The sequence below is a fragment of the Gymnodraco acuticeps genome, unplaced genomic scaffold (assembly GCF_902827175.1).
Source record: "Gymnodraco acuticeps unplaced genomic scaffold, fGymAcu1.1, whole genome shotgun sequence".
In the NCBI taxonomy this organism is placed as follows: domain Eukaryota; kingdom Metazoa; phylum Chordata; class Actinopteri; order Perciformes; family Bathydraconidae; genus Gymnodraco; species Gymnodraco acuticeps.
Genome location: NW_022990514.1, coordinates 66523 through 93713, shown reverse-complemented (window position 1 = coordinate 93713; position 27191 = coordinate 66523). Strand labels below are relative to the sequence as shown.

Genomic DNA, 27191 nt, shown 5'->3' with positions numbered 1-27191 from the left:
GAAACAGTATGCTAATTTAAAAAGAGTTGAATAGCTAATTGTAGGCTTATGGATAAAACATTAGCTTTAAGTAGGCTAATGGGTAAACAGTTGAAACAGTTTGTGTAAAGTAATGAAAAGACCGTTAAAATAAAAGTAAACAATCGTAATTCTAGGCTTATGGAAATGGTTAGCTTAAAGTAGTGTTTGACACTTGAAACAGTTATCTAAAAGTAATGAGAAGATGTTCTCAGAGAGACACGGGGAGAGCAGGAACTTTGATAGCAAACAATTATGGTTTATTTGAAGCTTCGGCCGGAGAATTCACAAGACATGTTTCTGAAGATCTCTACCTCAGACGCCTCAGACCCATGTATTTAGCTAGTTCTGAGAGAATAATCAACAGTGTGCATAACAAGATAAAACCCTAACACCTCTATCAGCTCACGCCAACATGCAGGAAGAGGAAGACAACACTGAGAGAACAGTCTGTGCTCAGGACAAACTGATAAACTGGGTTAAAGTTATGGGAAAATATTTGCCCAACAGTTAATATAAAGGTAAACGTTAAAAAGCTAATTGTAGGCTAATGGAGAAATATTTAAAATAGTTAGCTAAAACTAGGGCTAATGGTTGAACAGTCGAAAACTGGGAGCTAAATGTACAGGCTAATAAATAAACTGTTGGTTTGCCGAATGTAATGGATAAAAGTTAAAACAGTTAGCTTATAATAATTGAATGAATAAACGGTTGAAACTGTAAGATAAATAAAAAAGGCTAATGGATGAACAATTAAAAGCAGTAGCCTAGGCCTATGCTTAAAGTAGGCTAATGGTCGACAGCTAGCTTAAAGTAGGCTAATGGTCGACAGCTAGCTTAAAGTAAGCTAAGGATAAATGGTTGAAATATAAGATACAACTTGGCTAATGGAAATACAGTTAGGCTCAAGTGAGCTAATGGAAATAGAGTTAGGCTCAAGTGAGCTAATGGAAATACAGTTAGGCTAAAGTGAGAGGGAAATACAGTTAGGCTAAAGTGAGCTAATGGATAAACAGTTAGCTGAAAGTGGGCTAATGCATACACATCTGAAATGTTAAAAGTATTTTAATCTTGAATCTAAATGATTATCTTGAATGACTGGATTAATGGTTGAAATATAAACAATGTTATCTTCTGCCGTATGAATACAAACCTCAAACGTTAATGATTCAATGTATTTCAGTATGGCAACAACAAAGACATAATTATTATTAAATAAAATCCCGTTTTTAATCCATTTATAAGATCATAGGAAGATGACAGATGGTGTTGATGGGGGGGTTATAAACTGGCTTAGGGACCCAGGAAGGATCAGTGGTTTCCAGAGAACAACGCCACAGGAACCATGACTCACTGATTGTCCTCTTCATCCTCCTCCTCTTCCTCCTCTTCCTCTTCCTCCTTCTCTTACTATAAATGGTTTCACAGAGAATACCATCTGCATGAATGGAGCTGAGCAGGAAGTGATTCACAGAAACATCAGACCTGGTGAGGAAGAGTTCCTCTGCAGGCAACACACACACACACACACACACACACACACACACACACACACACACACACACACACACACACACACACACACACACACACACACACACACACACACACACACACACACACAAACACAAACACACACACAAACCTCGAGCGGCTGATGTGACGACGAGGGTAAAAAAAAAATGTTGCGGAGAGAGGCAGATTTGAGTTTAAAAACAATAACATGTTCTGATTCAACAAGCCAAAAGAAAGGACACACACACACTTCTTGTAGTTTTTGAGATATTATACTGAAAACCAACCTGCTTGAATCAGGTCAGGGGGATCATAATTGTCTCTTCATTTATTTGTTAATAATCCAACCAATTAGATCTTCAACATATTTGAATCGATAAGTTCATTGACAGTAAAATAATCACCTATTTGATAATCGATGAATCGTTAATTAGTCATTTTGCCTGCAGAAGTGTCCCGAAAGTCTGTTTTCAGCCCTACTGTACTTATTCCCAACCTAGTCTAGTTTGTGTGATACTGCTAACAAACAGACATACAGTAGGCTAAATACACACATCTTATATGCACACAGCACACACTCACAGCTGATACTAACTCCTGTACATGCAGAATATCCTGTACCTAAACATACAGACGTTTTTGTTTTAACCTTTTCCCTAGGGGTTTAAAGATGAAAAGCCTGGCAGCGCAGGATGTTGTTGAGGGTTAAATGAGATTTTATTGTTGCATGCAATGCCTGGAAAAAAGTAGTTTACCTTCTATAGCAGGAAATAAAACATAATTTATTTCATCAACTGTGTATACAGATTTATCCTACATTCACCAACAGTTACAATACATAATGCCTCATTATTAGCATATTTAAACATGACATATCAGAAAACTTGTATATTAAAAATAATTGTGTTAATGTCATTAATGAAGTGATTTCATGGTGATATGTGTTAGTTAAATGTTTCACCTATTCACCTGCAGTGTGTACAACCTTTTTACAATCCACATCTGCGCTGTTTACTCCAGAATAGTTTGACCTTTAAATATTATTGTTGTTTATTATTAAGACTTTAGTTTTTAATATTATACGTTTTTTTTTTTAAATACATATTTCTTCTCCAGATAATCAGTTCGACTTCCCTTCTATTTTTTGCATGGAATTATTATGCTTTTTTCGCTCTAAATATTATAGCTTTTTCTCCTCCTCCTCCTCCTCCTCCTCCTCCTCCTCCTCCTCCTCCTCCTCCTCCTCCTCCTCCTCCTCCTCCTCCTCCTCCTCCTCCTCCTCCTCCTCCTCCTCCTTCTCTTCCTCCTCCTTCTAGTCCTCTTCCTCATTCTCTTCCTCCTCCTGCTATCAGGACTCACTCCCTCTTCTCCCAGAGGTCCACAGGAAAAGCCTCGATTGTATCTGTAAACACCGACAGTAAACAAATGCATACCAGGACCGTCTGGATAAATATTCACACCAAAGAGGAAAGGGGAAAAATATGTAACTAACAGATATGACAGTTATTTTTGTATATCACAAATGTTTGGACATATTATGTTTAAATATGCAAATGAGGCATTCTCTCATTAAATATCTGCTAATTTGCTTTCATTCTCCTCTCAGAAATGTGCACATGTGATAAAGCAAGGTTCATACTCTGGGAGAGAGAGGGAGTGTAGCTGGAGGAAGAGGAGGAGGAGGGGAGATTCTTGTATGGAAGGGAGGAGATTGAGGGAGGATCTCAGCTAGAGAGAGAGAGAGAGAGAGAGAAGAGAGAGAAGAGAGAGAGGAGAGAGAGAGAGAGAGAGTGCATCGCCTCGCTCACAGTGTGTGTGTGTGTGTGTGTGTGTGTGTGACAGAAAGCAGCCAGAACGCGTGGATTCTACTCCGATGTGTTTTACGGAAAAACCCAACAAAAAAGGTAGGATTTTTTACATCTTTTATGAGATTTGATGTCTGTTTTTGGCATTCATCTGTATCAGGGTGTGTTCAAGAGGAAGAGGAAGAGGAAGAGGGGGGTTCGTTTGGAGATTGATGCTGCTGGCTGTTTTACATCATGGAATCCCCTCCTCCCTCTGTGAAATCTGCAAGAAAAAACCTCCTTTTTGTCAGGTGGTGCTTTTATTTCCACACAAATTGCACCTCCTTTCTAACAAACAGAATAGATTAGAAATCCTCCTCCTTCCCTCAGGATTTAGCACATCTTATAACGTGGAGGAATAAGGGCATCTGTTTTTCGGGGGAGGAAAAAGAAAGGAATCCCACAATTCTCCTGTGAGGTTTTCCATTTTCAACCCTCCTTACTGTGAGGAGAAAGCGACCACACACATGAGAGGTTGTATGTGGCAGATGGCCGGTAGAGGATGAGGAGGATGATGAAGGTGAAGAGTTAGAGGGGGGTGTTTTTATATGTCTCACAAACAGATACATGCATTTGCAGTAGAAAAAATCTTAGAAGTGCTGTTTTTTTACTCGCTCGTCACACTGAAAAGGCGTCGTCATGCACGCGTTAAATCGTCCAATCACGTGTTGTTGCCGTTACAAACGCACACAGCGAGTCACGATTACGCAACAGCTATCGTACTGTTTCCCCCAGGGCAAGGCCACAGATTGTGTTACGAACACGAAGAACGGCAGAGAAGCTTGGGAGCTTTCTTAGTTGGAAAGCAGAGATCCATGCCTTGTTGACCTCTCTTCTCCCATCACTGTTTTTAAATCCATCCAACCCGGAGTGAGCTTCATGCCGGAGTCAAATCTGTGTGATTCCATGTTTTTGTACGTTTCATTTTAACCTGTTTCTCTGAGATGTTCAAGTCTTAAGGGGAACAGTAGTAGGAAGGATGTTTAGATTTACTCGGTGCACTCACTGTGTTGATTTGAGGTTTTAAGATCCTTCAACAGTAGACTGTAGTCTGTCCTGATAAAAGCATCCAAAGCTTGTCAGTTTTTTCCAGAAAGCCCAAGTCCTTGAAAGACAGTCCAAATCAAGTCATACATTTTCAGTCTGGTCATTTAAAATGTCTTACTTTCAAGTCAAGTCTTCTGACCAAATTTCTGTCACGTAAGTCGGAGTTCAGTCCAAGTCTGCAGAGTTGAGTCACATTTCAAGTCTTGTGTGGGACAAATAGAGACTGAAATGGTTCTTCAAGTCTTCAGTTTTGTTAAAAGTCTGGTCCAAACAAGTCGGAGTCCGACAGGGTAGATTGAGTTGACCCCAACCTTAAGCTAGTCTGGTCTTTGTTCTATGTATTTGTTTCTTACCTTTGACTCACGTTCAAGTAAAGTTCCAAGTCTTGTCCAACCAAGTCTTAAATCAAGCTGCAGAATCTTCACGACAAAACATGAAGAAGGTTTTTGCTTCGAGTTCCTGGTCAAGTCTTAGGAGTCAAGTCTTACTCAAGTCGTGCTCAATTAATTTTTTTGCACGAGGCATAACTCAAGTCTCAAGTCTTCTCCAATCAAGTTCAGATCTTAAGGCCTTTAGGGAAAAAGCTAGTTTAACTTCCAAGTCTGTATCTGCTCTTTCTGCACTCATGGCCGAGTCTCAAGTCTTTATGCACAAATTCTCAAAATCAAGTCTTTGGGGATTAAGGACCCAAGTGACTCTGCAAGTGCTATTTGTTCTGACTCAAGTCTGACTCGAAGTCCAAGTCTGCAGATTTGACTTGTCTCATCCAAACAAATCTCTAGTCCTTCAGGGTAGATGTGTAGATATTTAAGGGTTAAATCGACTCAGGCGTATAGAGAGTCTTGTCTGGTGGAAAACAAGTCTCAAATCCAAGTAAAGTTCCTAGTGTTCAGGAGTCAAGTCTTTCAACTGTACATGTCCAAGTCATTCTCCAAGTCCCTTACCATGGCTGCTCCCAGTGAAGTTCCATATCCTCATTTATTTGTTACTGGCATTTGACTAACGTTCAACTCAAGTCTTGTCCAACCAAGTCTTAAGTTACACTGTCGATTTCTGACTACAAAACATGAGATTCAAAGGTTTCTCTTTTCAAATCTTTATGAGTCGAGTCTTGCATATCTACAAGTCTAATTCATGCTCCAAGTCCCTTACCAGAGCTGCTTTTTAGTTTTCCTTTTATGTGAGAAGTATGAGTTTCTTCTCCTAGCAAGTTAGGATTTCAAGTCCTTTAGGAAAAACCTGAGACTTGAATAGTTTTACTTCCGAATCTGTATCTTTCTGCACCTATGTCGTGTCTCAAGTCCTCTTTTCTGAGATTCTCTATGACTCAAGTCAAACTCTGATATCTCTTAGGTCTGAAATCTCTGGGGAGTCAAGCCTTCTAGCACTCAAATCCAAGACAAGTCAGCATTTCTGTGATTACTGTCTTACTCAAATCCAAGACTCAAGTCTCTACATATGTCTGAGAGAATATGAAAAGCAGAATTCTCTCTTTCATTACTTCTCAGCACACAGTCCGGATGTTTGTGATATTGTTCACAGTCTGAGTTGTTCATGGTCTGTTTATACTTCCTCACTCGAGGCAGATGCACGAAAAATCCTGACAGTAACAGAGAGGAGAGAGCTTTACATAAACAGTAACACTTTCATTTCTGACACACTCGGACAGGAAGTTAGAACACCCAAGAAGATTCAGGGTGTTTCCTGACTGTGGCCTCTTTTTTATTTCAAAATAAAAGCCCGGGAAACAGCACAAACGTAGAAGTACGATACGATACGATATATATTATTGTCCACGTAAGGACATTTGTTCTGGACTCCGTCCTGCAGTACATGTACATATACAAACATAATAAACATTAAAATACATTCACATATCATCACTCATCACAAACACAATACACAGACGCACATACTGACAATGTTGACCTATTGTAGAGATGACAAGTAGAGAAAAATCAACCTGTTTTTTTGAAGATTTTTTACATTTTTATAATGAGTCTCCAAGAGGGGGCCAATAGCCGCTTTCACACCGAGTACTTTGCCGTACTTAGTTCCCAGTACTAGTCCCGCCGAACTCTTTAGTCCCGGAACTGTCCTAGTTAGTAGATCGCGTTCACACCGGAATAAGTCCCTGGGGGAGGATTACGCAAATGAAGCCGCTGACGTCACTTCTTCTGCTTTGGGTTTACTGGCAGGCCGCAAACCACTTCACGGCGTATACTGCCACCCGAAGTCCCCGGCCGGAAGTCCCCGGAGTTGGGGGCTGACTTCAGTAGAAGCTGCTGGGAGTCCCAGCAGCTTCTACTTCCGAGTAAATCGCCAGAACGCCGACACCTCCTCATCTCCACCGCTCCCATGTTTTATTTTGTGTTGCCATAAGTTAGTCCCTCTCCGTTGGTGCGCTGGGCTAATGCTAATGCAAGCAATGCTTTGTTGGGGGGTTAGCCAAAATACAGTTTGATAATGTTTAGAAAGTAGTTTTTTTCAAAATATGTTGTATTCTTTAGTTTGAAAATACCCATTACAGTTGCATAAATCCAACATGTAAATAATGAAATATGAAGTGATCTTTTCCGTATATAATATTGACCTTTCTTCTATTGACACAACATGTACATAGTTTACTAAATACTTATTCCTGCATTTAACTTGTACCAATGTGTGACTTACACTACTTTACTGCCTTATTTATTTTATATCTTAAATTGTGTATTGCATTATTGAAAGATCATGGGACTTCAGATTTGTATTTCCAACAACTACGCCGTAGCAAATGACAATAAAACCAATTTGGGTCATATTTCTTATTTCAGCTTACTATATTTGGTTATTTTTCCTGACAGAAGCATTTGTCACACATGATTCATTCAAGGATTGTCAGAAGGTTGGATGATAATTTCAGTTTTTACAGATTTCGGATATGATAAATGGGGTAATTTCGGCGACTTTTAAAAAGCAAATAGGTTCAATTTTTTAAAAAGAGTAAAGGAAGCTCCTCATGATGGCAGTTTTTCTGTCAAATGTCCGGCTACATTTTAAACCGCCCTCTTGCTTTCAGCTCAAAATCGCCAGAATCTTTTGGAAATGTTCCTCCCCGATCACACAAAAACATTTTCTTTTGCACGTTGCTGAATCCTGTAGCTGCTCATGCTTAGTTTCTGCCCCACTAACCACTGCTGTTACATAACCCTTCGTATCAAAGGTTTTAAAAGGCGAGTGTTTAAACGTTTGAAAGAAAGAGAAAAGAGCCCAGTCAGCTCTTTAATCACACAAAGAAGAAACATGCCGCGCCTCGCCATTTGATTTAATAAACATAAAACATGACATTTCTGCTCCCTGCAGCAATAAGCCGGCCCCCTGCTGCCTCCCACACCCGGAGGAGGCATCATTTCCTGGGCCACTGCTTCTCCCCTCCCCCCACCAGGACCCAGATTAACCCTCAATACACACATATACACACACACATACACACACACACACACACACACACACACACACACACACACACACACACACACACACACACACACACACACACACACACACACACACACACACACACACACACACACACACACACACACACACACACTTCAGTATCTCTAAGATGGCACGGCGTGCTGGGCTTGGCACAGATGTCCAGGCTAATCGAATATTCAGAGTCAAATACTTTTTTCTTCAAATGCAGTAATTACATCTGCAGTCTCAGGCCCCTCCACCAATGCAAAATACAATATATATATATATATATATATATATATATATACATAATATGAAAAGGAAAGAAGACTTCAAAAAGTGACATAATGGTGCAAGAAAAACACACATCTTTATTTTAATTTTTTATCTTTTTATATATATATATATTTGTATCATTTTTCATATTTTCTATGTTTATTTAATTTAATGTTGTAATGGATTGTTATCTTTTAATATATGTGTAAAAAAAAAATACAAATATGTAACATAAGAATGTATAAAAATGTGCACATTGTACTATAATATAAAACATGCAGTATATAGAGAAGTTCATTTGAAAGGTGTTTAAAGGTAGTATCTAGTGTTTAAAGTATTATTGATGATATTTTGGAGTAGAGTAAAGCTTGTGGATGTACTGTTAGATTTTAAAAGCTGCAGGTCACATGACTCTGTTTCCTGTCTGCCAGAGGCACAGGTAAACAATACTGTGTTTTACATATTATCTAAAAGACGCCTGAATGCCTCCCAGGTCTCTCTGGAAAAAACATTTAGGAAGACGTTCAGGGAATTTGTGAGTTCATTTTATTTTCAACTTATCACTAAAATATTATTTCATTCACATGATTGTATTTTAGTTGTTATATTATTCTATTTTATTATTATTTATGAGTTGGTTGGTTATATTTAAGATTTGTATGACTTATAATTGTAATAAAATCACTTATTTGATTTTCTTACATTTCTTACTATTTAATTGTATTTGACATTTAGACTTTGCATTTATAAATTACTTATTTTATTGATTTTGAGTTGTACAATTTCATTTCACTGTCATTTTAAAGGTCCCATGTCATGCTTTTCCGGTTATTGCCCGTCCCCTTGTGTGTTATGTAGCTTTTTCTGCATGTAAACGGTCTGCAAAGTCACAAACCCTCAAAGTACACACTCAAAGTACACACACAGGGTACACACGCAAAGTACCGGAAATCAGAACACAATGGGCTCATAGGGAGGAGGGGGGGGGGGGCAGGAGCTCCAACAAGGCATTAGGACAGAGAGTGAATGCACATACTATACAGAGATGCTGTATGAGAAACCAATGTGAGTTTGGCACATTGAACAATGTAAATCTATCCTAGTAGACCTCAACAATGGAATTATGATCAGTAGAAATGGCCATGACATGGGACCTTTAAGGACTTTTCACATATTTGTACACCTATTGTTTCATTATAGCCTTTAAATCTATTGTATTGGTCTCAAAATATGTTTATTTTGTCTTGTAAAACAGCCAATAATATGGTTAAAATCATCTCTTTCTCAGAGTGTGATGGTGTTGCTGAGGTCTGAGACAGAAATAGTGACCCCCCCCCCCGCGTCCTTTCTCCCATTGAAGGGCAGAGACCTGCTTTATTACATCAACAGTCAATATCATCCTGTTCATTAATAACTGCTCAGTTTGTGTTTCGGCTGCAGAAAATACTCAGCCTTTTTATATCAACCTGATAACTTCGGTTTATTTTTACTCATTCCGAGCAACCGATCCTATCAACTCAGATGTATTTATACCCCTTCCTATCAATTCATGTTTGTTTAGCTGAATGTGCCCTTCACGGAGAGGAGGAGGTTTATTTAGTATTTAGATCCTTTACTTATCACAATCACAATTCCTTTATTCGTCCGTACATTAAAATGTAGTTTTACTTGTTTAAAAAAGGATATCTTGCTTTCATTGTTGTTCTATAAGGCACTGATTGTATAGAAGTCTATGAGAAAATGTTCCTACTTCTCTCTTGATTTGTTACCTCAGATTGTATGGAAGTCTATGAGAAAATGTCCCTACTTCTCTCTTGATTTGTTACCTCAGATTGTATAGAAGTCTATGAGAAAATGTTGCTACTTCTCTCTTGATTTGTTACCTCAGATTGTATGGAAGTCTATGAGAAAATGTTCTTACTTCTCTCTTGATTTGTTACCTCAGATTGTATGGAAGTCTATGAGTAAATGTTCCTACTTCTCTCTTGATTTGTTACCTCAGATTGTATGGAAGTCTATGAGAAAATGTTCCTACTTCTCTCTTGATTTGTTACCTCAGATTGTATGGAAGTCTATGAGAAAATGTTCCTACTTCTCTCTTGATTTGTTACCTCAGATTGTATGGAAGTCTATGAGAAAATGTTCTTACTTCTCTCTTGATTTGTTACCTCAGATTGTATGGAAGTCTATGAGAAAATGTTGCTACTTCTCTCTTGATTTGTTACCTCAGATTGTATAGAAGTCTATGAGAAAATGTTCCTACTTCTCTCTTGATTTGTTACCTCAGATTGTATGGAAGTCTATGAGAAAATGTTCTTACTTCTCTCTTGATTTGTTACCTCAGATTGTATGGAAGTCTATGAGAAAATGTTGCTACTTCTCTCTTGATTTGTTACCTCAGATTGTATGGAAGTCTATGAGAAAATGTTCTTACTTCTCTCTTGATTTGTTACCTCAGATTGTATGGAAGTCTATGAGTAAATGTTCCTACTTCTCTCTTGATTTGTTACCTCAGATCGTATAGAAGTCTATGAGAAAAGGTTCCTACTTCTCTCTTGATTTGTTACCTCAGATTATATAGAAGTCTATGAGAAAATGTTCTTAATTCCCACTTGATATATGACCTCGGTAAACATTTTCCCGAAAAATGTGTGGTCTCAATCTCTAGTTTCAAGTCTTCTTCAACACAGCATGATGTTCATTTTGTGATTAATGATGATCCCATTTGGTGTAAAATAGACGATAAAGGAGTGTATGTTTTAGGGCGGGGCTACCTGTGATTGACAGGTCACCTTAAAGTATTCGTCCATTTATAGTCCCCATAATTATCTATGAGAAAATGTACTTCTCTCTTGATTTGTTACCTCAGATTGTAGAAGTCTATGAGAAAATGTTCTTACTTCCCTCTTGATATATGACCTCGGTAAACATTTTCCCGATGCAGCTGCAGTTACTTTAGTTATTTCGGTCAATATTCCCAACAGTGGCTGGCTTAAAGCATTTTCCATTGTTTGAATATTTGTGAATGGTAAATCTGCCAACTCCACTGTAACTGGCTCAGGGTTTATCTGTCCTCCAAACTTCTCCTGGGTCCCTCTTGTCCCTGCAGACCCTTCCAGGTTAATCTGGTCTCTCCGGGGTCCAGATGGCTGATCTGGGGACAGTTTTATAATTACCACGCTCTGATTTCACTCCGCCGGCATCACTCCCTGCCTGGAGCCTTAATTCACCTCTATGGTCGGTCTAAAAATAAAAGTTATGTGGATAAAGTGTGCTACAGAGAGAGAAAGAGGGGAGGGGGTGTTAAAGGTCCCCTATTAAACTGTTTTTCATCAATATATTATAGGTCTCAGATATATACAAAACATGTCTCTGAAGTGTTTGGCTCCAAACACCAAACAGATCATTGCAGCATTACCCACAATCCCCTCTGTTTTAGCCCTGTTTCCAAAGTGCTGATTCTCTGTCTGTTACTTTAGATGAAAATAAGGAGCCCCTCCCCACGCCCCTCTGAGAGAGATTTGGTTACAAAGAACTCAATGGTGCTCTAGGAGGAGATTCAGGTGATAAGGTGGGGGGGGTTCAAGACAATACATCGTTATGACATCATAAAGTGGCCAAAATCTGATCAGCTCATTTTCAGACAGGTTTTTATAGAAATGGATCAGGACAAAAAGAGAGAGAATCTTTGATCCTGAAACTTTCAGAATCTCTTTACACAGAGGGGGGGGGGGGGGGGGCACATGCTGATGTAGAAGAGACATGAAAAAGTGGATTTTGCATGATAGGTGACCTTTAAATCATTACTCCCAACAGCCTAGGAATAATATTTCCCACAAAAGGATGTTGCATACAGCGCTTAATCACCCTTTGAAGTCAGCATCGCGTCTAAATGTCAGAGGAAGAATGGGGGGGGTCATTGATCAGGTGGTGTCAGCAGCAGGGCGACACCTGTCTGCACACTAGGGGTCGAGGAAGGAGAAAACACAGGCCTCTTACCATAAAGCAACTTTTGACAAACGTTTATGATACTTAACATTTTTGTTCAGCAAGACAATCTCCACATATTAACACCACTTTATGATTTCTGAAGTAAAAAGCTAGCTTATAAAGGAACTACAGCACAGTCACATGACTTCACGTCGCCACCGCTAAGCCAAAGGTGGCTAATGTCGAGCGTTTAAATCCACCAGTGGGTTTTTTATTCACATATTTTATGTCAAAGAAAATATTCAGGTGTATATCAGTATGTAGTGTCTCTACTTTAAAGAGTCCTCTCCTGCTGATGTTCAGGTGTATATCAGTATGTAGTGTCTCTACTTTAAAGAGTCCTCTCCTGCTGATGTTCAGGTGTATATCAGTATGTAGTGTCTCTACTTTAAAGAGTCCTCTCCTGCTGATGTTCAGGTGTATATCAGTATGTAGTGTCTCTACTTTAAAGAGTCCTCTCCTGCTGATGTTCAGGTGTATATCAGTATGTAGTGTCTCTACTTTAAAGAGTCCTCTCCTGCTGATGTTCAGGTGTATATCAGTATGTAGTGTCTCTACTTTAAAGAGTCCTCTCCTGCTGATGTTCAGGTGTATATCAGTATGTAGTGTCTCTACTTTAAAGAGTCCTCTCCTGCTGATGTTCAGGTGTATATCAGTATGTAGTGTCTCTACTTTAAAGAGTCCTCTCCTGCTGATGTTCAGGTGTATATCAGTATGTAGTGTCTCTACTTTAAAGAGTCCTCTCCTGCTGATGTTCAGGTGTATATCAGTATGTAGTGTCTCTACTTTAAAGAGTCCTCTCCTGCTGATGTTCAGTTGTATATCAGTATGTAGTGTCTCTACTTTAAAGAGTCCTCTCCTGCTGATGTTCAGGTGTATATCAGTTTATAGTGTCTCTAGAGTCCTCTCCTGCTGATGTTCAGGTGTATATCAGTATGTAGTGTCTCTACTTTAAAGAGTCCTCTGCTGCTGATGTTCAGGTGTATATCAGTATGTAGTGTCTCTACTTTAAAGAGTTCTCTCCTGCTGATGTTCAGGTGTATATCAGTATGTAGTGTCTCTACTTTAAAGAGTTCTCTCCTGCTGATGTTCAGGTGTATATCAGTATGTAGTGTCTCTACTTTAAAGAGTCCTCTCCTGCTGATGTTCAGGTGTATATCAGTATGTGTCTATCAGGAGCAGTAAACAGAGAGCAGTAAAGTTTAGTGTAATTGAAGATCAGTGATGAGCCGGATGACAGTCACATGCTGTAGGTCACATAAGGATATTCACATATTTGTAAATCTGTTGTATTGGTCTAACATTGTAAAAAATATCACTGTTTAGTATTTAATAAGTTTAATTTATTCAAATATGTTTATGTTGTCTTTTAAAGCAGCCAATAATATGGTTAAATTCATCTCTATAGGTTCATAAATGTCTCTCATGAGCTGATCTGCTTTTCTTGCATCTGTTTTCTAAACTCTGAGCAGTTTCAGCTGAAATACAGAGGTTTTATTTTGCTGCTGCTGGCGAGGTTTTATTTAACGATGCTTAAACATCCTGACAAGATTTACGGCGGCTGGATTTCCCTTCGTCTGCAGATCAGCTCATGCAGAGGAAACGTCCCATTTATCAGAGCTGCAGGAAAACAGCTGCAGAATCACAGAAGCATCAAAACACATCTGGAGCTCAGAGAGTTGTTTTATTATTTCCAAAAAATGCATTGCACATTTTTCTTCTAATGTTAATATACATATATTTCTTCTATTTAATTGTATTTTTTTATTAAACATTTTAACTTGAACTTCTTATGATTTTAGAAATATTTGTATTTTATCCTGGTATGTAATTTATTTCAAAAACACTTTTTGTTATAATTCCATGGAATGCTCTTAACATCCCGATAGCAATGCATACATGAAATGCTTTGACAATAAATACATAATAAAATGTCATCTGTGGAAGCCGTAGCGCTGTAAAAAGCACGACCAATCATCTGAGCCGGCCCGGCTAAAGTAACTGGATGGCCTACCTGCCTGTCAGCCTTCCATCTGGGCACAAATGTATCTCTTGCCCTCATTGGTCATGTGCGCGTTCGTGTGTGTTGGAGGAGGGGCTCTGTGAGGAAGTCTGAAGGAAGTGGCAGATTTTTTCCGGTTGTGTACTTTCGAATTCTAGCGCACTCGAGCTGGTTTCTCCAAAATTACATACCCCACCTTTAATTGCACATATTTATTTTTGGGTTACAACATGGTTACAACACATGTTCTATTTTTTTGCACGTCATTTTTATTTTATTTATTTGTTTATGTATATATTTTTTCAATTTCTTATTCATTTAATTTTATCCTTTTATCGCACATTTTGTTTATATAAATATCATTCAGTTTTATTTTTTTAATTTTAAAGCACATTTTTCCTTTGACTTTTTCCTGCTTCTTCCCCTGAACCGTGCTTCACTTGTTTCTTCTTCTGTTGTTAGTTTTGGTGTTTCTCCTTCGTGTAGCAGACATGAGAGTCTGTGTGATAAGTGTATAAGGGATGCACATACACTGTTTATATTTAAAGGGGAAGCAGGAGCAGCCTCTTGATTCTCTTCTTCTCTGTTTCTGTTTGCAGAAAGCTGTGCAGAGACAAAGTGCTGACTGACCTGCAGACAGGAGCAAACACAAGGTGAGCGGAGCATGCTTTAAATGATACATAAATATATAGTATTATTATTAGCGGGATGTCACCTTTATCAGCATGTTCACACCACGTGTCAAACTCTCAGGAGGTATTTTGGGCGCTGACAGATAAGAAGAAGGCTTCATGATGTACAGAGGAGAAGGGAAAAGTCTGTGGTAAAAAAAATAACGTCCTGCGTGTCTTCCTATATTCACTATTCCTTAACCTCAGTGGGAAACGTGACGTGGTTTGTAAAGAAGTGAAGGAGGATTCATCAGGACTCAGGAAAAGAGACTGCACTGACACTGGTGGTCTCATTATGATGAGAGGGGAGGGGTTATTAAGACTTATATCATACCATTTAGACCAGGGGTGTCAAACTCAAATACACAGTGGGCCAAAATTAAAAAATGGGTACTAGTCGAGGGCCGGACTGGTTCAATGTTTATTGCAAAACGTATTGAAATGAACTTATTGCATATATTAAACCTGGAACTAACAAAGCTTAAATTATTGCCTATAAAAACAACATTAAATAATCAGTTGCATTCATTTCTTATGGCTCTATCTGCAGCTTTTCCAGAGTCATTTCTTATGATTACATTTTTCCACAGGCCAACAACAGCTTCAAAAAAACAATTTCCCTCAAAGAAACAAACATGCCCTGTTGTCGTGAGAGAAAGAAAGTGCAGAAGGAAACATGTAAACTCAGTGTGCTGCTCTGTGGTGCTAGCTCAAGCCAGATACTTGGCATCTCATCTTGGGTGCAAGGTCATCAATGTTTGGGGTCAGGCTCTGAGCTGAGGAAACCCTCACGATTGAGTGAAGGTCTAATAGTAATTAGAAATGATCCTGCGGTACCGAAATTAAATCCACCAAGGGCCTGATTTGGCCCCCGGGCCTTGAGTTTGACACATGTGATTTAGACTATTGCAACAGCATCTTCCATGGTACAACGTCCAAACTCCTCAATGAATAAATAAGGAAGGTCCAGTGTTTCCTAAAGGAGATAACAAATGAAGCTACGTATCCAGAGAGCTCTGATCATGTCTGTAGCTCAGAGACTTTCACTCTCGTCTGAACCTTCCTGATAGAGAAATACAGCAACCAGTAAACCCTAAAACAGGAAACAGTTTACTCTGTTATTGTTGATTGAACTGTTTAAGGTTGCAGCTCTCCTCCCTGCTGTGTGAAAATGTCAGGCTCGCCTTTCCCGTCGCTGCTCTGACAACAAGAGGAAGATGACTCTGCAGACTCAGAGAAAGCACTGCTAAATATCTTATAACCTCCTTTATACGGCAAATGTCACTTTTTCTCACATTCAAAAGCTTCTATTGAGGGTTTCAAATAGGTGTATTTTAGGCTGTCTTCACCCCCAACTGCTGGAGTTAGAGCAGCAACAGAGTGAGAGTGAAAAACAGGACACTACAGATTTACACGAGGTAAAATACAATACCGTTGAATGAACATATACATATTTGGGTTCAGATTGTTAGATATATTTACATGTCAGTGCAGGTATTTGTGCAAACAAGTACAAAACTGTGCAGATTGTATGTATATGTAGTACGGGTTACTTTTCATGGGTTACATGGTTACTTGGTTGTGCTTCCTCCTCGTCTTCCTCGTCCTCTCCTCCAACACCTCCTCCACATTGTTCAGTTTTACTCCAACTACAGTTACAAGTGTTACTAATATGATACAACAATTATTACTTAAATTACCACAAAATGTAGTAGAAATGTTACTATTGGTATCGCTAAAATGTTCAAAATGTCTTAATAAAATGTCCAAATAAGTAAAATGTGAGAGATATATAAAAATCTCAGAACATAAAAAAAAATAATAATAATAATTGTACAAGCCACAAATTTATTTTAAAATGTCAGAAAAGGTTTTTTGAAATATTTATAAATCTTTCAGGAAAATCTTTCGGAAAAATCTTTCTAAAATATTACTAACATGTCCAAAAAATCCAAGTAAAATGTCCAATAAATAACCTGAACCTGAACCTTAGAGGAAAAAATACATCTATACATCGAGAACAACCAGGATTACTTTCAATCATAATATTTATTTGACTCTGTTAACATTCACAGCTCTTAAAATCCTTACACTGCTCGCTCTGACAGGTCGAGATTATCCAGACCGCCCCGGAGAACAGGTCTCCTAAAAACGTGTGAATTAAATAAATACTGAAGATAAAATGACAAGGAATGGTATGCGGGTCTATTACCTCTCATGCTGTATGTCAAAGCTATGTATTAATGTAGAAAAACGATATCCTGCTGATGACCAGGTTTATATCAGTATGTAGTGTCTCTACTTTAAAGAGTCCTCTCCTGCTGATGTTCAGGTGTATATCAGTATGTAGTGTCTCTACTTTAAAGAGTCCTCTCCTGCTGATGTTCAGGTGTATATCAGTATGTAGTGTCTCTACTTTAAAGAGTCCTCTCCTGCTGATGACCAGGTTTATATCAGTATGTAGTTTCTCTACTTTAAAGAGTCCTCTCCTGCTGATGTTCAGGTGTATATCAGTATGTAGTGTCTCTACTTTAAAGAGTCCTCTCCTGCTGATGTTCAGTTGTATATCAGTATGTAGTGTCTCTACTTTAAAGAGTCCTCTCCTGCTGATGTTCAGTTGTATATCAGTATATAGTTTCTCTACTTTAAAGAGTCCTCTCCTGTTGATGTTCAGGTGTATATCAGTATGTAGTGTCTCTACTTTAAAGAGTCCTCTCCTGCTGATGTTCAGGTGTATATCAGTATGTAGTGTCTCTACTTTAAAGAGTCCTCTCCTGCTGATGTTCAGGTGTATATCAGTATGTAGTGTCTCTACTTTAAAGAGTCCTCTCCTGCTGATGTTCAGGTGTATATCAGTATGTAGTGTCTCTACTTTAAAGAGTCCTCTCCTGCTGATGTTCAGGTGTATATCAGTATGTAGTGTCTCTACTTTAAAGAGTCCTCTCCTGCTGATGTTCAGGTGTATATCAGTATGTAGTGTCTCTACTTTAAAGAGTCCTCTCCTGCTGATGTTCGGGTGTATATCAGTATGTAGTGTCTCTACTTTAAAGAGTCCTCTCCTGCTGATGTTCAGGTGTATATCAGTATGTAGTGTCTCTACTTTAAAGAGTCCTCTCCTGCTGATGTTCAGGTGTATATCAGTATGTAATGTCTCTACTTTAAAGAGTCCTCTCCTGCTGATGTTCAGGTGTATATCAGTATGTAGTGTCTCTACTTTAAAGAGTCCTCTCCTGCTGATGTTCAGTTGTATATCAGTATGTAGTGTCTCTACTTTAAAGAGTCCTCTCCTGCTGATGTTCAGTTGTATATCAGTATATAGTTTCTCTACTTTAAAGAGTCCTCTCCTGCTGATGTTCAGGTGTATATCAGTATGTAGTGTCTCTACTTTAAAGAGTCCTCTCCTGCTGATGTTCAGGTGTATATCAGTATGTAGTGTCTCTACTTTAAAGAGTCCTCTCCTGCTGATGTTCAGGTGTATATCAGTATGTAGTGTCTCTACTTTAAAGAGTCCTCTCCTGCTGATGTTCAGGTGTATATCAGTATGTAGTGTCTCTACTTTAAAGAGTCCTCTCCTGCTGATGTTCAGGTGTATATCAGTATGTAGTGTCTCTACTTTAAAGAGTCCTCTCCTGTTGATGTTCAGGTGTATATCAGTATGTAGTGTCTCTACTTTAAAGAGTCCTCTCCTGCTGATGTTCAGTTGTATATCAGTATATAGTTTCTCTACTGGAAAAAATATTATGTTGTATTGTTTTTTTTGTCAGACAATCTGTTGACAGACACTAATATATATATATAATTATAAAATGAAACAGGTGTAGCTGTGCAGGTAAACGATGTTCAGGTGATCAGTGCAGCAGCAGGTGAGTCAGCGTGAAGCTTCAATATTCACGCTGAGCTCGGCTTCATTTACCTGAACTCACGCTGAGTCACACACACTGTGCACACACACACACTTTATCCATTTAATCAAAGACAGACACAGAGCACATGAGGACACACACCTGGAACCGACTGGGGACAGGTTACCCCAGTCACCTGTTCAGAGTTCGAGTTCTCTTTAACTGATGTGAGTTAGCAATGTATGCTTTATACATTAAATATGGTGCTGGACAAAGAACTGCACCCCCATTGTCACAAGCTGCCTAGCAACTGACAGCATAAATAGTGTGTGTGTGTGTGTGTGTGTGTGTGTGTGTGTGTGTGTGTGTGTGTGTGTGTGTGTGTGTGTGTGTTTGCAAGTGTGTGTTTCCTCTTTACAAGCGTATAGTGCTGCTGGTCTCTGTCAGTGTCACACTGGGGGTGAACTTGAATAAATAATAGAAACCTTTGTGTAGTTTTTCCTGAAGTTAGCATAAATTCTCCATTGCATTTCAGTTTAATGCAAACATAACATCTGTGAAAGTTCATTCATTTTTTTATTTTAGGAATCATAAGGCTGACTAATTTGAGTGTTTTAGTACCTATGTATAATGCTTATTCATGTCAGGGTTTGAGGACGCATAATGCTGACTAATATTTAGATTTTAGGACCCATAAGGTCAAATTACTTCAGGGTTTCAGGACTCATTTCCGGGTTTTAGCACTCATTACACTGACTCATTATAACATTTTGAGACTCATAATGCTAACTCATTTGAGTGTTTTAGAACTCAATGTTGATGACTAATTTCTTGTTTTTTTGGACTCATAATGCTGACTGATTTTCCGGGGTGTATTTCTGTGTCTATAGGCAGAGAAAAGGAATCACACCGAGGCGCTCATGGCGAGCAACAACACGGCGAGCATCGCTCAGGCCAGGAAGCTGGTGGAGCAGCTGAAGATGGAGGCCAACATCGACAGGATAAAGGTGACACACACACATCAGCTATGAACATTATTTTGCTTAAAAAAGGGAAACTTCACCCCCAATAACATCCTCTGTATATCAGTTACTTTTCATTCTCTCATGCCTCAACGGTTAACGTTGAAAAGTAATATGTGAATAAACTACTGTAAGGAATTAGAATATGTTTTGGTATTCTCTAATCAGAATTATAAGATAAAGAGTCATGACATTTAAAAAAATTTCATGATGTCAAAAACGTCCGAATTTTTGGGAGAAAAAGTCAGAGTTTAGAGGAAACAGTTAATTCTGAGAAAGAAATGTACATTTTAGAAAAAAAGTCAAATAAAAAAAACATTCTGAGAAAAAAAGGAAACATTTAGAAAATCCCAGGAAAAGTAATTGATAATTGATCTTTATCTAGATGATCCAGCTGACTTGTTTAATGTTTTTTCCCCCCAAAGGTGTCTAAAGCGGCGGCGGACCTGATGTCGTACTGCGAAGCTCACGCCAAAGAAGACCCTCTGCTGTCGCCGGTTCCCGCCTCGGAGAACCCGTTCCGGGAGAAGAAGTTCTTCTGTGCCATCCTGTAAAACCCGGTCACTCGTGGGACTTTTGAACGTGGACGTTCAGAATAACGTAGAAATCTTCTAGTAGGAGGGCGAGGCGTTCACTGCCCCCCCCCCCTCCTGTTCTCGAGCGGCACCTTAAGAGTTTACATGTAACGTTAAAGGGTTGTGATTGTGGTTTTTTGAGGGGTGTTGTTGCAGCATGTTGAAGGGTCTGTGCTTTTAGATGACACAAAGAGGAAGATGATGACGATGATGGACAGCCTACTGAGTCTTCAGGTTGTGATGTGTACAAAAAATAGATAAAATAAGAATAAATATATATCGTGGTTCTTTTTCTGGACTTCCAAATGTTTCTGTTTTGTTGTCGGTGGCTAACTAAAACACCACTACACGCCGCCATGTTTTTTTACGTTTACCTATAGATATCTTTCTATAACTGTACGTGAAACAGATGTTTTTTGTTTTTACAACAGGTTAGTGGAAGCTTTTTTAATGGAAAACATTTGTTTTTCTTCTTCTTCGTGTATATCGACATCTATCTGGCAAAATGTGATGCAGTTTGTCTCCCTTAGAAACAAAACCCTCTTTCTACTGTTTGTATAAAACTGACTAGCAAGTAAATTGTGCTGTGCTGTGAGGTCTGGATGTTTGTGTTTGTATCTTTAACTTTCTGCATGAAATGGACAAACTTCTCTTTTTCCTTTCATGTGGAGATTGTATGAAACAGGCTCCATGTGGAAGTGCCAAAACTTATTAAAAACCAGAATGATTCAAGACGACTCAACAAGGACATCTCTCACATATAAATAAAGCTGGGGACAAGTTGAAGAATTGCATTGAGGAATAACAGATATGCTAATTAGATGATAAGAGGTATCAGATATTTGGGTAAAGATTTGGTTTTGATGATAATAATTATGTATATGCAGCACACTTAAAAACTGTACAAATATTTCCTTGTGTTTCTACAACCACATATTAGGGACAATGCGAAATAGAATTAAGATTCAGAAAAAAGATTCAGATATTAAGGTTGTAAATGTGTAAGTACAAAAACATGGATATTCTCTCATACATTTGTGACAAAAAAAACAAATACATTTCATTTAAAAAATAATACATTTATGAAAGAGAATATATATATTAAACGGATAAAAAGTCACACATTTACAGGGAAAGGCTTGGGAAAACAGTGTTAATTTTTTCATAAGATTATATTTAATATAATTAAACACACATGTTGCTACTTTCAGCCTTCACGTGCTGATTTTGAAGGAACTCATCAACATTTGAGTTTTTATCCAATCAGATCTCCACCCTGTGTTGTTGCTAGGTAAAATATCCCCTCTTAACCAATCGGCTTCGAGGTTGCCATGATGGGCGTAACCATTGACACGCCGGAGCCAATGGCTGACCGAGCAGCCTGCGTGATTATTCTTCGGTGTGGCGTGATCAGCGCGTGATCAGAACGGCAGTTAATTCAGGTTAAACTGGTTAGCTGTTAGCACATGATTAGCTTAAACAAAGTTCACGGTTTTATAATTATTTAAACTTTTTTTCAAGACGTTTTAAATGTAGTTTAGAGACTGTGTAGCTTTCTGTTCGTTTTAATGCGCAATGCCCGAAGAAACTGATCAAAATGTGCAGCTTTTATTGTGTCCTTGAACTATTTTAAACGGCAGAAAATGGATAAGGACTTTTCCCTTTTCGAACGGATCTTTGGTAAGTTTAATATATGTTTTTGCACCGTGTATTCGCTATTAGTTTAGTGGTGGCTATATGTGCCTTATATATGTGTTTTTGCCCGGTTTTTTTTTTTTTGTCTAGGACTTTGGGTGTGCCTGTTGAACCTTAATTGGGTGATCAGCCATTTTGTCTTATTTTCATGACCGATTGTAGTTTCGTAGCGATTGACATTTTGCTGCTGTTGTGTTTATGGACGAGCATCCTGTGATACTGCTTGCTTTAGATTATTTATATGTATATATATATATATATACATTTTTGTGCATTTTGTAGATCTTTCTAATCCTTGTGAGCATAAGGTCGTCGGTTAGATCTAAGTATCGGAAACTCAAATCTGGTTGGGGGAAATGAAAAGCACCAAATCACTCTCTTTAATATCAGAGAATATTCAGTTTTCTATATAATTGTTTATATTCATCTAGGAAACGTTAAGCTTGCCAAGCTCCCTCATTATAATGCAACGTTTTACCCAAGAGGGCCCTAATAGTCTACTATATATTTCTTATCATTTATAAAGGGATAAACGCTGACACTAGCACATAAATATTCAGTATTTGCATTTTGAAATTCTTAATTGAAGTTGTATACTTACACTAACACAAAAACCTTACCACAAACAAACTATAACTTTCTTAAACTGTTTTTGTTCACCAAAACAAACAGTATTTGGAATCTTTGAAAACATTGTACTCTCCCCTAGAATTAAAAACATAATGTTCTGGTTTTGATGTGGTTGCAATACAAGAGTGTTACTGTGTTTTCTTTCCAGATAGAGCTTTTATGGTTCAGTTTCTTTTGCAGGGCTTGTTACGCCCTCTGCAGTATATCGCATGCAATTGCACTTCATGTTTATCTGACATTATTAGTAAAGACTAACATATTTATGTGTTTCCTTATTGACATTTTTGATGATTCTACACACCTTACATACATTAATTTGATAGGAATGATAATTTGAACACGGCACATGAAACTAATGTCCTGCACAGAGTTGTATTGCTATTGCTAATTTTAACTCTCATCTCTAATGTGGCTTTCACGTGTACAGTGTAGTTAAACTATCAATCAATCAATCAATGTTTATTTATATAGCCCAATATCACAAATGTTACATTTGTCTCAGTGGACTTTACAGTTTGTACAAAATATCAGTATGACAATACGACACCCTCTGTCCTTAGACCCTCACATCGTACAAGGAAAAACTTCCGGAGAAAACCCACAGTTTAAAGGGAAAAATGGGAGAAACCTCAGGGAGAGCAACAGAGGAGGGATCCCTCTCCCAGGACGGACAGACGTGCAATAGATGCCGTGTGTAAATTGAAAAGATAATACATTTGCAACAGAGGTAGTCCAAATGTTTGGAAATGCATGTGTGTATAATAGGAAGATGAATCCACGAGGATATCTATCCGGGACCTATGAATATACCCCAATTTTACACGTAAAATAAACACCACAACATGTTTTACTGTGTTTCGGTGACAAAGAAAAGGTTATTGTCAGAAGTGGGATTCGAACCCACGCCTCCAGAGGAGACTGCGACCTGAACGCAGCGCCTTAGACCGCTCGGCCATCCTGACATGTTGCGGCTGTCTTCCGGGTCTCTGTAAATATTTCACCACGAACATCAGTTGCATAGTTTGTCTATTATAACAGCTGAAATGCTACCTCGGGTTAAAGGGCACCGGTTTGTTGTGTAACGAATGTCTACTGTGGCAGTTAGCATGCTTAAGCTAATTTCCTGTTTGTCTCATTTAGCATAGAGCAGTTAGCTTAGCTTGTTAGCACCCGGCTTCACACTTAGCGCAACCTCCATTCTTCTCAGTGAAAACGGTGAGTAAGGGTGTGGTTAGTTTGAAAGAGACTCGCATTAATGTGGTTGTGTAGTTTAATGCTAAAGAGACAATGAATGGCTTCACTGAGGCTACCGTTTGCTTGGTTAGCATGTTAGCCGGTGTGGCTTCTGTCAGTCAGCCGAGCTAAGTGTCTCGAAACTTTAGCTAACTTTAAGCTAAATGCTATTTTATTATTCTTAAAAGGTTCCTGTAAACTATGTGTAGTTTGGTGAAGCTTATTTTCACATCAGGCCTGTGCAGTGGTGGAATGTAGCTGACTACATTTACTCAAGTAATGCACTTAAGATGGCCTACCTCTTTTAATATCGGCACGGCTTTCATAATATCACTTCACATTTATATGTATATATATATATTGATATTGTCATATTATACTATACGTAGTTTTTTGGTATATCCATATTTCATGTTCATATTGCTCTATATTTTACTGTTATAATAACTTTTTATAATAATTTGTGTTGTTTTTCTTTCAATGTATCTTCTCTAACTGTGTTTATGTTAACACATTATTAGTATTATGTGATCTTATAAAACGTCAAAGCTAGATACAATTATTAGCAGCTTTAACAAATACCCTGAGCACACATGCTGCTTTTTTATTTTCCATGTGTGCTTTAAGACAGTGAGAATCCGTTTTTTATGCCAACTTCTCTTTGCATATTTCCTCGGTTTTATTAGGTGTAAATCATATTTATTAATAACGTTTTGGTGTAAATTATCCTCCCTCCTCTTCTCAGTCTGACAGTCATGGCGTCTGCTCCTCACAACTTCTCCTGGGTGGATCAGGATAAAGTGGCCGGCCTGGCGCTGCCCAGGATGCCAGGTGAGTACCGCTACCTGCTGGAGAACAACATCAAACACCTGGTGTGTCTGTGTGAGACGAAACCCCCGAACCACGACACCTGTCCGGAGCTGCAGCTGCACCACATCAAGATCCAGGACTTCACTCCTCCGTCTCCCGCTCAGATCGACAGATTCCTCTCCATCGTGGAGGAGGCCAACGCCAAGGGGGAGGTGAGAGCAGAGATGTGATGGATGGTTATGTTTTTTAAGTGTTTTCAGCTCCAACCAGGTTTAAGTCCAAGAACTGAAACCTAAAACTTTTGGCATCAAGGGAACGTGACTTTGATTAAACTCCTGGAACAGTGAATGGAAAAACCTTGCTTCTCCAAAGTGGATTAATCAAAAGTTGGTTTTTAGTCAGTCTTTTTAAAATAAAAAGAACATTCACTTCCCATGTTGGATCCACCTAGAAAAAGTTTATCTTGACTCAAATCTTAGAGAAAGTCTATTTTTTCCCCAAATGTATGACTTTATAATCTCAGAGAATATAACGTTCTTTAGTCTTACATTTATTTATTTTTTGTAAATTTGACTATATTCAAAAATAATATCCAAACACATGTTGTTTTTTCCCCTGCAGGGCGTGGCGGTGCACTGCATGCACGGCCACGGGAGGACGGGCACGATGCTCGCCTGCTACCTGGTGAAGACCCGGAAGATGTCGGGCATCGACGCCATCAACGAGATCCGGAGATTAAGAAGTGGATCAATCGAGACCAACGAGCAGGAGAAAGCTGTGGTGCAGTTTTACCAACGCACAAAGTAGATCAATACACCACGTAACAGGTAGCAAAGGTGAGACACTACAGGTGAAGAGACATTAAACCAAACGGATATCACAATCAAACTTCCCCACTCTTCTGACTTAAATATGCTAATGAGGCATTAAGTCATGCTAACGTTTGGTGAATGTGACCTGCTCTCATTCTCATCGACCGCAAAACACATTGTTACACACAGTGTTTAAAAGAGGAGATTCTCAGCTTTCCCACGGTGTCCTTACTGTTGTTGTCCTTCAAAGTTAGCTGACTTTGTTTTTAGCCATAGTTATTTAAAAAGGGGGCTCAAGGCTTAATATTTTGGGGGCATAGCACCAACACTAGATCAGAGATATACTTTTTAATATGATATAAAACAGATAAATAAGGAAACATGCGGGCTTTAAGAGGTGACATTTCTGCATTATAATTAAATATTACTTTTGAAACTATTATCAAAATAATTTTAAAGTTGATTTTCAAAGGAGACGGTGATCGCTGAAGTTGTCATACTGTCTTTACAAGCTTAAAACACGTATTTTTCTTCTGAACATGGCGATAAAAGTTCCATATTCTGAAAGCTAAGACTTTTCATGTGTAAAATCGACCAAAACACGAGTTTTTGACATCATTTCAAGATGATCTATTAATGCGACATCCGACTGATATCGATAGAGCGGGTCACAAACAGAAAAAGTTAGGTGAATAAACTCCTGAATGTTCTAGTCTCAAAGAAGACGTTATAGATGCAATAGTCAAAAACCTGTAGTGTCTCGCCTTAATAATCATTAAAAAGTGCAATAAGTGCCTGAATCATTTTACTAAATAAAGACTTTATTATCTAAGAATAAGACAATACAGGAATACAGTTTAAACAGGTGATAACAATTCAGCAATATTACACCCAGCAGCTAATACAAACATTTCTACAGTAAATATTATAGGGTGTTATAATTGTCTCTTAGCTCATCACGTTAGGACTGTTCTGTTTCTGGTGAGGTTTCTGTTTACATTCTGAAACCTTGGTTTACGCGCTGGAGGCCAGAGAGAAGAGCCGCTGGCGCTCCTTAAAGGTGAGCTGCTCCGGAGCCGGCGCTCGCTTCACTTCCTCCTGGTTCCTGAGAGTAAACAGAAATATATCAGAGGGGAATACTTGAATTTATTTATGGGGAGTCACGTCATGCAAGGGGACACAAACGGGAGCCTGTACTGTCTTTAAAATATACTTATAGTTCGTGTTTTACTCAGGGATCAAGATTAAAACGCTATAATGTCTACGGAAAAGTAGATTAGACTGAATTTAGGAGTTTGGTGTGAGATTAGTTTCATTTTACATTAATCTGATGGTTATTTTCCGCATTGAATGTCTATGAAATGGTAAAGAAGTCCAGTTCAGTTTCTCAAATGCCTTGTTTTGTCAATATATTCATTTAAATATGACGTTAAAGCTTAAAAATGAAGCAAATCTTAATATTTAAGAGGCTCAAAATGACATTGTATGACATTTCTGCATGAAAATGTACTCTTTAAACTATTATCAAAATAGTTTTTGATGTGATATAACTTGTGCTTGAGTAGAAATTCTGCATTAACTGTTAGCTTTCATTAAATGCCAAAAAAGTTTAAACTCACTGTTTCGCTGCCACGTTGTCAACGTCTCGACTCGATGCGTTCTTTAGTTCTGCAAAAAAGCATTAAAATGTTGCACTGTACGATAAAGCCTTGATAAAACTCTTCTGAATAAATTAAATGAATATTTA

General features: G+C 38.4%; 3 protein-coding genes and 1 non-coding gene across 5 annotated transcripts in view; 2 read left to right on the top strand and 2 right to left on the bottom strand.

The window, feature by feature from the left end:
- Positions 1 to 3298: 3298 nt before the first annotated feature.
- LOC117553280 (guanine nucleotide-binding protein G(I)/G(S)/G(O) subunit gamma-2) lies at positions 3299 to 20996 on the top strand. Its single transcript, XM_034227157.1, has 4 exons — positions 3299 to 3437; positions 14754 to 14807; positions 19558 to 19674; positions 20115 to 20996. Exons 3-4 carry the CDS (start codon positions 19588 to 19590, stop codon positions 20241 to 20243), a joined length of 216 nt encoding a protein of 71 aa, XP_034083048.1. The 5' UTR covers positions 3299 to 3437; positions 14754 to 14807; positions 19558 to 19587; the 3' UTR covers positions 20244 to 20996.
- Positions 20997 to 21276: 280 nt separating this feature from the next.
- On the top strand, positions 21277 to 27191 carry dusp23b (dual specificity phosphatase 23b). 2 transcript variants are annotated; one of them, XM_034227156.1, is made up of 3 exons: positions 21277 to 21944; positions 24568 to 24844; positions 25254 to 27191. In XM_034227156.1, the coding sequence occupies exons 2-3, from the start codon at positions 24578 to 24580 to the stop codon at positions 25437 to 25439; spliced, it is 453 nt and encodes a 150-aa protein (XP_034083047.1). In that variant the 5' UTR covers positions 21277 to 21944; positions 24568 to 24577; the 3' UTR covers positions 25440 to 27191. The 2 variants fall into 2 exon arrangements, with proteins under 2 accessions (XP_034083047.1, XP_034083046.1); XM_034227155.1 differs by lacking the exon at positions 21277 to 21944 and adding an exon at positions 23526 to 23804.
- Positions 23469 to 23551, bottom strand: trnal-cag. Its single transcript has one exon. It is a non-coding gene; the product is annotated as a tRNA-Leu (tRNA).
- LOC117553278 (afadin-like) overlaps positions 26245 to 27191 on the bottom strand; it is a 33528-nt gene continuing 32581 nt past the window's right edge. The window contains exons 24-25 of the mRNA XM_034227154.1: positions 27064 to 27112; positions 26245 to 26549 (exon numbers count right to left, since the gene is read on the bottom strand). Of these exons, the coding sequence (XP_034083045.1) occupies positions 26459 to 26549; positions 27064 to 27112 (140 nt within the window). The 3' untranslated portion in view covers positions 26245 to 26458. The remainder of the gene's footprint in view (positions 26550 to 27063; positions 27113 to 27191) is intronic.

Excerpts from the sequence above, each read along its gene's own strand:
- LOC117553280 (XM_034227157.1), top strand. The coding sequence starts at position 19,588 with ATGGCGAGCAACAACACGGCGAGCATCGCTCAGGCCAGGAAGCTGGTG. Across the intron at positions 19,675-20,114 it reads CCAACATCGACAGGATAAAG|GTGTCTAAAGCGGCGGCGGA; the intron begins GTGACACACACA and ends TTCCCCCCAAAG.
- dusp23b (XM_034227156.1), top strand. The coding sequence starts at position 24,578 with ATGGCGTCTGCTCCTCACAACTTCTCCTGGGTGGATCAGGATAAAGTG. Across the intron at positions 24,845-25,253 it reads AGGCCAACGCCAAGGGGGAG|GGCGTGGCGGTGCACTGCAT; the intron begins GTGAGAGCAGAG and ends TTTCCCCTGCAG.